The sequence below is a fragment of the Neomonachus schauinslandi genome, chromosome X, assembly GCF_002201575.2.
Source record: "Neomonachus schauinslandi chromosome X, ASM220157v2, whole genome shotgun sequence".
Lineage (NCBI taxonomy): Eukaryota > Metazoa > Chordata > Mammalia > Carnivora > Phocidae > Neomonachus > Neomonachus schauinslandi.
The window spans coordinates 15,480,992-15,493,189 of NC_058419.1; the positions used below are offsets into that span (position 1 = coordinate 15,480,992).

Below are 12,198 nucleotides of genomic sequence, written 5' to 3' on the forward strand. Positions count from 1 at the left end.
TCTCGTCCATAAATGGTGTTGGGAAAACTGAAAATTCACATGCAAAAGAATGAAATTGGCCCTCCTGTTACACCTTACACAAAACTCAACTCAAAATTATTCAAGACTGGGGCACCTGGGTGGCTCAGATGGTTAAGCGTCTGCCTTCAGCTCAGGTCACGATCACAGGGTCCTGGGATCGAGTCCCACATCGGGCTCCTGGTTTGGCGAGGAGCCTGCTTGTCCCTCTGCCTCTCTCCCTGCTCATGCTTTCTCTCTCTCTCTCTCTCTCTGTATCTCTGTGTCTCAAATGAATAAATAAAATCTTAAAAAAAAAATTATTCAAGACTTAAATGCAAGACCTGAAAATCAAAAACTCTTAGAAGAGAACATAACGGAAAATCTTCATGACATTGATCTTGGCAACGATTTCATGGATACAACACCAAAAGCCCAGGCGACAGAAACAAAAATAAACAAGTGGGACTCCATCAAATAAAAAGTTTCTCACAACAAGGGAGATAATCAATCAATCAACAGAGTGAAAAGACAACTTACTGAATGGGAGAAAATATTTGCAAACCATATATTTGATAAGGAGTTAATCTCCAAAATATACAAAGAATTTTTATAACTCATGGGGCACCTGGCTGGCTCAGTCAGTATAGCAGGCAACTCTCGATCTCTGGGTCGTGAGTTCAAGCCCCACATTGGGCATGGAGCCTACTTAAAAAAATTTTTTTTAAGAATTTCTCTTACTCAAAAAAAAAAAAATTTCTTACTCAAGAGTGAACAAACAGGTAACCTGATTTAAAAATGAACTAAGGATTCAAATAGACATTTCTCAGAAGACATAAAAAAGACCAACAGATACATGAAAAGGTACTCAACACCAGTAATCATGATGGCTATTATCAGAAATCAAGAGGTAACAAAGTGTTGTCAAGGGTGTGGAGAAAATGGTACCCTGGTACACTGTGGGTGGGAATGTAAATTGGTGCAGCCATTGTGGAAGACAAATTAAACATAGAACTACTGTATGATCCAGCAATCTCACTTGTGTATGTATATCCAAAGGAACTAAAATCACTATCTCAAAGAGATATCTGCATGCACAAGTTCATTACATTATTCACAATAGTCAAGATACGGAAATAACGTAAGTGTCCATCTAGAGATAAAGAAAACGTCACATACATACACACTGGAATATTATTCACTTTCAAAAAAAAAGGAAATCCTGCCATTTGCAACAACATGGATAAACCTGGAGAACATTATGCTAAGTGAAATAAGCCAGACACAGAAAGACAAATACTGCATGATCTCACTTATATGGGGAATCTAACATAGTGGAACTCACAAAAGCACAGAGAGGAATGGTGCTTGCGGGGGGCTGGGGAAGGGGAAACGGGGAGTTGCTCATCAACAGGCATAAAGTTTCAGTTAAGCAAGATGAATAAGTTCTGGAGGTCAGCCATACAACATTGTACTTTAAAAATTTTTCAAGAGGATGGATCGCATGTTAAGTGTTCTTACTAGAATAAAATAAAATTAAAAGAAGAAAGTAGATTAGAGGTTTCCAGGGGCTGCGGGGAGTGGGGGAATGAGAGTGCCTGCTAATGTATATGGGGCTTCTCTTTGGAGAGATCAAAATGTTCTGGAATTAGTGGTGACTGTTGCACAATCTAGTGAACATACTAAAAACCATGGAATTATACCCAGTAAATGGGTAAAATGTTATGATATGTGAATAGCTTCATAAGAAACTTTTTAAACCACAACGAGATATCAATTTCTGCTTATCACATCACCAAAGATCCAAAAGTCTGATAGCGTGCTGTGTTGATGGAGGTACCCTGAGACAGGTGCTTTCCTACCTTGCAAGTGGGAGTATGAACTAGTGCAAGCAAGCATTACAGAGAGCATTTTGACACCATCAAAAGTATGACTGACCCGGCAATTCTACTTTTAGGAATTTATGCTTCAAGTATATCCCACTTACGCAAAATGACATATGTACAGAATCCATTACAGCAGTTTTGTAAAAATAAAATGTTATTAACAACTTAAATGCCCACCCACAGGAAATAGGTTAAAGAAATAAATTGTGGCATGTCCATGCAGTATAATATAATGCAGTGATAAAAAGCATGAGGAAGCTCTTCATATACTAAAAGGATAATTTCTGCAATATGTTGTTAAAAGAAAAAAGCAAGGTGCAGAGCAGCATGGATAGCACGCTCCACTTTGTGTACTAAGAGGGAGGGAGAATATACATGTATATGCATATGTATATGTATATGTATGGTGTGTGTGTATGTAAATTTCCGCATAGATACATGAAATACCTCTGTGGATATTTATTGAATAGCTGGGGTGAGCAGTGGGAAGATGTTTCACTGTATTTCCTTTTTGTTTTTGCAATATTGAACTATGTGACGAATTACCTATTAAAACTGTTTTGGTTTTTGTTTTTTTTTTTAAGATTTTATTCATTTATTTGACAGAGAGAGACACAGCGAGAGAGGGAACACAAGCAGGGGGAGTGGGAGAGGGAGAAGCAGCCTTCCCGCGGAGCAGGGAGCCCGATGCGGGGCTCGATCCCAGGACCCTGGGATCATGACCTGAGCCGAAGGCAGACGCTTAACCGACTGAGCCACCCAGGCGCCCCAAAACTGTTTTGGTTTTTTTTAAGATTTTTAAAATTAATTAATTAATTTATTTATTTATTTATTTATTTGAGAGAGAGAGAGAGCAGGAGAGTGGCCGAGGGAGAGGGAGAGAACCTCCAGCAGACTCCAAGCTGAACGCAGAGCCCGACACAGGGCTCGATCCCACAACCCTGAGATCATGACTTGAGCCAAAACCAACAGTCAGATGCTCAACTGCCTGCACCACCGAGGCACCCCAAAACTGTTTTTGTAAATATTTATTTATTTATTATTTGAAAGGGAGCGAGCAGGTGGAGGGGCAGTGGGAGAGGCAGAGAGAGAATCTAAAGCAGACTCCCCACTGAGCGTGGAGCCAGACTTGGGCTTGATCTCATGACCCTGAGATCATGACCTGCGCCGAAACCAAGAGTCAGACTTTTAACTAACTGCGCCCCCCCCCCCCCCCCCCCCCCCAAAACTGTTTTAAAATGAAAAATAATGGGACACCTGGGTGGCCCAGTGGGTTAAGCCTCTGCCTTCAGCTTAGGTCATGATCCCAGGGTCCTGGGACCGAGCCCCGAGTCAGGCTCCCCACTCAATGGGGAGCCTGCTTCTCTCTCTCCCTCTGCCATTCCCCCTGCTCGTTCTCTCTCTCTCTCTCTCAAATAAATCAATAAAATCTTAAAAAAATAAAATGAAATGAAAAATAATAATTAGCCAAAAATTATAAAATAAAAAACACTGACGGTCCCAACTTAGCATGCCCCACTCCCACCTCTACCAACATTAACTCCTTAGTTTCCGAAATTGGATCACTGTAAGGTAGATTTTCCTACGTGAGGCTTGCCTGTACCCTCTCATCTCAGGTCAAGCAGACGAACTAACGGAGGTTCCATTATGTCATTAATGTGTACAGAACAGTCTTACCATCACTGATAGTAATGTTAGCAAGATCCATGATCTTATCAGGAAGTCCCTGAAGCAGTTTGCATTGTTTCAACTTTGGTTTTTCCCACTGAGATTTGCCAGTGTGGATACTGATTGAGCTGAAAAAGAGAGGAGGGAGGGACAAAAAGCTTTCTTATTGGAGGATGAGGCCAGAAAAGTCTTAGAGCAAACAAAGAAGGAACACGGTGTAGCTCTGGCATGCCTCCCCTCTGCCCACTCCCAGCCTCTGGGCTGAGATAGCAAAGGTGAGAGCCCCGTGGATGAATACTTTGCTCTTGGGGAACAAGGGAATGTAGGGTCCCTATGCAGGAGGTGTAAAAAGGCACGAGAGTCTGAGATGAAGCCCGGCAATGCTCAGCGGAGGGAGAGTCGAGGCGGAGATGTTGCCCCTCTGGACATGGCTGCTTACCCTCACTTTCCCTTCTTACCCCCACTTTAAGAGGAAATTCCTGGTAGAATGCGGTCCCTAGCTCCGCACATCATTTCCTGAAGGCAATGAGCATAGCACCCTTTGTAGCTCATTGGCCTTCATCATCCACCCTCCCCTATGCCTCATCCAATTCAATCCAGTTCATTTCAGATGAGGTCGCACATTGATTGAGCACCCAGGACTGCTGACAGGTGGCGCAGACAAGTAGGCGGGGTTCGGTCCCTGGAGGAGCTGGTTGTAACTTGGTGGTTCGAGTCTGTACATGTAACTACATCTATGAGGCAAGACATGAGATGAAAACCTGTACCAACAAAACTGAATCTACCAAACCACCGAGCAAGGAGAACTTATTTGCAACTTTTGAGCCGAGCCGGACGCTGAAAGGACAGAGATGGAGAAAGCCCCCCACGCCCACCCCGAAGCAGGGCGAATAGCACAGGCAGAGAACTAGACACAGGGAGGCACCCATTGGAGCCCACAATAGCAAATGGCCCTTTTTGGCCGGCAGACATGGTAAAAAGGGTGCCTGTGGGTCTTGAGCACCGTGTTTAGGAGTTTAGACTTAATACCCGAGGCAATGTGGAACCAGAATGGGGGAAGGCGAGGAGACTGCTCTAATAGTAGACAAGGGATGATAGTAAGGGTCTGCACTGGGGTTGTGGTGGTGGGGATGGAAAGGAAAGGGTACATACGAGCTTTGATTGTGATGACAAAACCAACATGATTTGCTGACTGATTAGATGTACAAAGAGAGTAGGACCCAGTCCAAGATGTTGCCTTCCAACAGAGAGCTTTTAAGCCTCTGTCAAACAAAACCTGCTGCCCTTCTGGTCTGCCTCCTTAAGTTAATGGCATAAACCATTAACAGCAGAGAGTCAGAGAAGAGGGACTGATGATTTAAAGAAGGAAAATGATAAGGCAACAATAGAAGGGTGATTTAGTAAATTATTATGGCCCATCAACGAGGTAGCTTCTGAGGCAATTTTTCAAAATGGTCATTAAGAAGAAGAACATAAAACATGGAAAATGTTTGATCAACTATTGAGTGAAAAGGTAAATCACATTATTGAGATGAGGACAGTGATTACCACGACATAAAAACTACATAAAACTTAAAGGCACACAGGGAACAAGGAGATGAAAAATACGCCAACCTAAAAGCAGCAGTGGTGGGATTATGGGTGACTTTTTCTCCTTTGTCTTCTTGAACATTTTTCTAGAATGCTCTTATGTTGCCTGTGCATGCTTACGTAGATCCGAAGGATGAAAGAAGGCAGGACAGGGTAGAGGGGGTGGGGGTGGGAGGGCTGCTCAGTCAAATGACGGAAACATGGCCCCAGTTAAGAGGATCTTTGAGTCTCTGAACCGACAATTAGAACTTGGCCAATACGTACCAGATCCTAGTAGCATTTCCATGCCTGTTTTTTATGCACCTAGTTTGGGCTGTCTCAGTAGGGTTGGTTAAGAGCCACTTATAGGTCCCTTTGTATTTAGAGACTGTTTCCTGGGCTTTGCACCTTCCTGGCTCTGTGGAGAAAACGTATGCATTTGAAGGGGTAAAAGGCACTTACAAGTGTCATGAAAATCCATTTTGTTATTATGGTAATCATTATTACCCTATACATAAACACCAGCAAATAAAAACTTTTTCTACCAGGCCATTTAAATCAGGCTTCACTGAAAATACATGAAATGCTTTTTTTTTTTTTTTTTTTTTAATAAGCCTCCCGGGAAAAACTCACACTTAATCCTTTTCATTAAAAGCACAAGTTGACAGGACAGTTTTGTTTTTGTTTTTTGGTCTTGGTTTTAAAAAAATGTTACACTTGCATTGAAAAAAGTTCAAGCCATACACAAAAAAATCAGAAGTCCTCACCTGCCAAGTGCCCTCCTTCTGAGGTACCCCCAACTGTCAGTGACAGGAAACCAAAGGCTGACTTCTCCTTCTGGATGGTTCCTCCCTTCCTAACGGACTCTGGGGTGGATTTCATTTTAGTAAACTCAATGTATCTGCCATCGCCAGGATGAGACACGGGAGCTCTGCTCTGCTGGTGGTACCAAGGTCAAGGTTTTGCCACCAAGTGTGGTCACGTTAAGGGAGAAGTGACCTGGGCTGAGTGTGTGTGGTAAGTTCCTGGTTTCTACTGACCACCCACTGGGTTTGTGACCCGGATTCCGGAAATCTTTCCTTCACATGTGGGCAGAGCGGCTGGGAGAAGCGGAGAGCCGGGAGAATCCCAGCTTCCTCTGAGGACAGCCATGAGCGCCATTTGCACAGTGGGATCTGCCTGTGGCTTCTACACTTCTCTGCCTCCCATTTCACTGTCGCTTGCAATCACAGCCTGCCCTCTGCTACCTGATCAGTTCGTTGCCAGGGACTGTGTGTTCTAAGTCCTCCGCGTGTTATCTGGCTTAGCCCGATGTTTTCAGCGCAGTCCACTGGCAGCCATGGCAAGGACATGGAGTGGTGGTCCAATAGCCTTTCTCTTTACCATTAAAGGAAAGAGATGCCCTTGAGAGAAATTCTGGACTGTTCCCAGATCGCTTTCCCAGATGACTAGCCTGGCTATATCAATCAATAAATTAGCAAGCATCTATTGGGCAGTTATTGTGTGGAATGAGGAAGCTCCCCAGGCCTCTGGGTATTTGTGCAAGAGAGACAGTCCTCCCACTCCGCTGACGGACTGGCCACTGCTGATATCCAGAGCTGGTCCATGGTCTCTGGTAACCCCTCTGTGTTTTTCATAAGCTCTTACTGGTGGAAATGTTGTCAGGGCAAGTGAGCGCTGAGGATGTGAAAAGGAACATGAAGACAACTCCTCTCCCCCCAGAACTCAGGATGTCGGACTGTGCGTGCATTATGAGCTCTCTAATAAGGGGAGTGAATGTGTATGGTATACCCCTCCCCCCAATTACCTAGTTTTTTCACCACAACGTGTTCAGATTTTACTATTAACGTCAGTTGACCTTTGGTGAAGTTTCCATGGGTGAGGTTGCCATGTATTTTACTTTTGATCTTGCTAATCAATTCGGTGGCTGCTAAGGAAGAGCTGGCCTTTAGGATGGTCTGACAAACATAGCTAAAAAGCAGAGCAAGAAAGAATGCTGTTGCAGTTATGTCAACAGAGCGCAACCTGCCCGTGGTGCTGAAATTCTACACAGATGACTTAATTGGGAGTCCATAAATAACAAACATTTTACATCTATCAACGGGCAAATCTTTTTTTTTTTTTTAAAGATTTTATTTATTTATTTGAGAGAGAGAATGACATAGAGATAGCATGAGAGGGGGGAGGGTCAGAGGACGAAGCAGACTCCCCGCCGAGCAGGGAGCCCGATGCGGGACTCGATCCCGGGACTCCAGGATCATGACCTGAGCCGAAGGCAGTCGCTTAACCGACTGAGCCACCCAGGCGCCCTCAACGGGCAAATCTTAAGAAATGATGGGAGACAGCATATTGGAATCTTCTAATAAATTTTCTCATATGCAAAACAAACAACTCAAAACCCATTTTCAAAAGAACAGTCAGCAACAGTTGCATTATATTAAAATCAACTAAGGGTGCCCGGGTGGCTCAGTCGGTTAAGCAGTTAAGCATCCGACTCTTGGTTTTGGCTCTGGTCACGATCTCAGGGTTGCAGGATCAATCCCTGACTCTCTGTGCACTCAGTGAGGAGTCTGCTCAATCCCTCTGCTCCTCCCCCTCAAATAAATAAATCTTTAAAAAATAAAATAAAATAAAAAAACTAGCCATGCGTTCTCTAGGAGCTTGTACAAATTAATAGAGAAGATGGAGTACTCAGGATTTATTCCTTCAGAGAAAACCTTTTATCCTTCTGGTCTCCAATTTATCCATCATTACTGCAAGAAGGCAAATGGCACATGCTCAATTAGTCTCTAAAGATGTGTTCTGCAGAAGGCCTATTTCTATAATAGAAGAATAATGGAGATAATGGTAGTGATAGTAGCTAACATTTGTAGCCTCATGAGTAGAGCTATTATGGTCCCCATTCCACAGATGAGGGAGCTGAGACTTAGCCAAGGTCACAAATACCTAGTACATCCCTAGAGTATTCTGTCCACTAAAAGATATGTTACGAAAGAATAGGGCTGTCCTTGACCTCAACCGCTGGAGCAAGGTCCTCAGACATTCTAATTTTCTCTGCTATTCCATTACAGAGCATCTGTAAGCTTAGGGGCACCTGGGTGGTTCAGTTGGTTAAACGGCTGACTGGCTCAGCTCATGATCCTGGGATCGAGCCCCGCGGCCAGCTCCCCGTGAGCGGGGAGTCTGCTTCTCCCTCTCCCTCTGCCCCTCTTCCCCTGTTCATGCTCTCTTTCTCTCTCAAATAAATAAAATCTTAAAAAAAAAAAAAGAGTCACAAGCTTACCTAGACCTTTTCCCCATTTCTATTTGCCAATACATCTTTTTGAAGCACACATCTCCAACGTTTCCTACAGCTGTTGACTGGTATTCCAGTTAGATGTGCCTTTGTTAACTCAAACTTTCTCTTTGTCCAATCTAAGCCATGCCTCCTCCTCCACGGATCCGCAGTCGGTGGAGTCCCTGCTCGCCCTCCCCTTCCACGTGGAGCCCATCTCTTCCCAGCTCTCATTTTGCCAATCTAAAGAGGACTCCTCTTTTTTTAAACGTCTCCCTTTGCTGCAACAGACTCTTTACTCTTAGCACCCTGAACATGTCAGTGACCTTCCCATGAGCCTCTCTGAGTTGCATCAAGCAGTGTTCCAGAAGGGGCTGGACCATGTGTCTGAACAGGACCAAGGCAGCTTTCCATGTTGCTTTTCCACTTCCCTGCTCAGTATTTCCTGGACTTTTTTGACGACAACAAACACTTTATTCCCCCATCCCCAAATTATGACCACTTTGGACCCCATTTTCTCTTCACTACAAAGAAGCAGGAGGCAGGCTGCTAGGCTGCACCATGACCAACCGAAACAACTTATTTCATGAAGGCAAGAGCCCAATTACAGCATCTGTAAAATAACCACCTGGTACTTTGATCTCCTTCTGACAACTCTGACCAACAGGCTCCAAATACAGAATTAAATGGAAGGAAAATCAGAACTAAATGTACCAGCTATGAATAAACTCAGCTCCTACCTGGACGGTACATGGGAAATTGTAGCCATTCCTTGCCCTTCTCTCTGTTCCAAAATAATGCAAAACAAAAGTACATCATCACTGAAATCTTTAAACAAATGTCACATTTGAGCACAGGGCTTATTGTCAACAACAGCAATCATAATTATGCTTTACATTTATGTAACTTGTTGCCATTTGCAAATCACCCTCAAAAACGTCAACACAACTAGTCCTCACCTCACCCCTGTAGTGTGGGCAATGCAGGGATTATCACCCCATTTCCTAGACGAGGAAGCTAAGTCTCAGAGAAGTTAAATGATCTGCCCAGTATCACACAGCTGACAAGTCACAGAACTGGGAGCAGAATCTGAGGCTTCTGGATCTGGACCCTAACGGGGTGATGACAATAGTAAACACTATCGAGCATTTACTAATCATCCTATTCCATCTTTCTAACAGCCCTATGAGGAAGGGTAATATTGTCATCCCCATTCTACAGATGAGGAAACTGAGGCACAGAGAGTCATTAGGTTGCCCAAAGTCTCCCAGTCAGGAAGTGGAAGAATAGGGATTCTAACGCAGGCAGCCTGATTCTGGGGACCACATTGTCACCAAAAGGCTTTTTACACCTATTATTTGAGAGGAATTTTACTTGTGTCATGTTATCTATAATGTATTAAATTAAGAAATTCAGACTCAGCTCTTTACAGAAAGCATTTTAAATGATGGCAGATAATTTGGAAGGCACTGTAGGCTTGATTGTACTTTGCATAATCAAAATATTTCTCTCATGTTTAAATACCTTACAAGGTCTGTGCTTACTGATCTTTTCAGAGTCTAACATGGTAATGCTTGGAGGCACTGGAATAAGGACTGAGTATTGGGGCAAGGATGATGGGAGATAATTTTGTCACACCCTGATTTCAAATCTATACAGGTAAAGGGTGGATTTATTATGTGACTGCCAGTCTTGCAAAAACTGTGTCATTCTTGGAAGAACCAGGCTTCTTTCCAAGATGTCTACAACCAAGAAATTCCATTTGCCATTTACAACCAAGTCACTCCACACTTCCATAGCCCACAAAATGTGCCTCCAAAAAACTGCCCCACAGGGACTTGAGAAAAGCAGAGGATGGTTTTCTTACTGGGTTCTTGTGCAGATGCCAAAAAAAAATGTAATTTGATCCTCAATGACCACAGTTGAGCTTTGCCTGGTGTATGCTTGGGTAGAAGCACTATTTTACTTACATTTACTCAGGTATTGGAGGAGTCACAAGTAGATTCATTTTGAAAAATTACTTACTACAGTTTGGTCCATGGTTATTTCCCCCTCAGAAGAGTCTCTGTATCAAAAGCATAAACAAATTTATATATATATATGTATATATATATATATATACATATATATATATGAAATATGGTGCCCAATACATTAGGACAAAAGCTCAGGAGAAAGACAACTGTGAGGCAGAATAGTAGAATCCCCCAGTTTGGAATTCAAATACTAGGGCTCTAAGGAGACACTTCAAAAGCCTGATTATTATCTATGTACCAAAATGGTGGTAAGTCATGAGATCTTGCCATTTGCAACGACGTGGATGGAACTGGAGGGTATTATGTTGAGTGAAATAAGTCAAACAGAGAAAGACATGTATCATATGATCTCACTGATATGAGGAATTCTTAATCTCAGGAAACAAACTGAGGGTTGCTGGAGTGGGGGGTGGGGTGGGAAGGATGGGGTGACTGGGTGATAGACACTGGGGAGGGTATGTGCTCTGGTAAGCGCTGTGAATTTTGCAAGACTGTTGAATCTCAGATCTGTACCTCTGAAACAAATAATGCAATATATGTTAAGAAAAAAAAAAAGAAGAAGAAGGTAGCGGGAGGGGAAGAATGAAGCGGGGGAAATCGGAGGGGTAGACGAACCATGAGGGACGATGGACTCTGAGAAACAAACTGAGGGTTCTAGAGGGGAGGGGGGTGGGAGCATGGGTCAGCCTGGTGGTGGGTACTGAGGAGGGCACGTTCTGCATGGAGCACTGGGTGTTATGCACAAACAATGAATCATGGAACACTTCATCTAAAACTAATGATGTAATGTATGGGGATTAACATAAGAATAAAAAAAAATAGTAAAAAAAAAAAAAATGGTGGTAAGTCTTTGACTGAGCAGCCCCACTTCCAGGAATCTATCCCATAATAGTACAGCAAGGGTGCATACAAACATATGTACAAGAGTGAAAATAACTGAAATGTCCATCACTAGGTAATTGGATAAATACGCCTTGGCACACCCATGCAAAAGAATCCTATGCAGTCATTAAAATGAATAAGCTAAATCGTACATATTGGCCTGAAAAGATGTACATCGTGTATTTTAGAGGAAAGAACCAGAGTTCTTGAAGAGGGTGGGGAAAGGCGGGTCTTCTCTTTGTCTTTGGCTCCTTGAGACTACTCAATGCCTGCCTGCAGCAATGCAATCACCTCTCCAAATTCGTGCCCCAGGCAAGTCTTAGACTGGTCAGCATTTCTCACTTTAAACACTTCAAGTTCCTTTTGGAATTTCTAACTCCTGAAAGTGCATTATTGGAAAATAAAGGGTCTTATATCTTCACCATTGGCCATCCCTAGCCTTTCATCCCTTTAAGGCGTGATTTTTCCCCCCCAAAGTCACAGAATCATAGCATTTTAAAACTAAGAGGGGCATTAAGGGTAACTGGATCCAATTCCACCATTTCCCCAATTTATTTCCTTCTGTTTTGTTCTCCCATTGGCTTTACACCCTACAGTGATGATAGAATTTCTTTGTTATTCCAAAGAGAACCTACACTCAGAAGGGAAGATGCAACTCAAAATGCAGTTCCTAAATCTCAGACAGAACAAAGAAAGAAAGAAAAAAAGAAAGAAAGAAATCCCCTCTGGATAGGAACATACCCAGAATCCCTCAAACTGCCTTCGACCCACAATAGATGACACTCACGTACCTGGTTTTGATTTGAATAGCCAGATTAGCAAGAGCAAATTCACTGTCCTGAAATATAGCATTCAACTGTAAAAGATAAAACATATCAGATTTAGT

At 43.0% G+C, this 12,198-nt stretch overlaps 1 protein-coding gene across 1 annotated transcript in view; it reads right to left on the reverse strand.

The window, feature by feature from the left end:
- ADGRG4 (adhesion G protein-coupled receptor G4) overlaps positions 1 to 12,198 on the reverse strand; it is an 87,023-nt gene that overhangs the window by 50,651 nt on the left and 24,174 nt on the right. Inside the window, 6 exon segments of the mRNA XM_021685017.1 lie at positions 3,561 to 3,679; positions 5,406 to 5,538; positions 6,928 to 7,091; positions 9,135 to 9,195; positions 10,428 to 10,459; positions 12,104 to 12,168. Of these exon segments, the coding sequence (XP_021540692.1) occupies positions 3,561 to 3,679; positions 5,406 to 5,538; positions 6,928 to 7,091; positions 9,135 to 9,195; positions 10,428 to 10,459; positions 12,104 to 12,168 (574 nt within the window).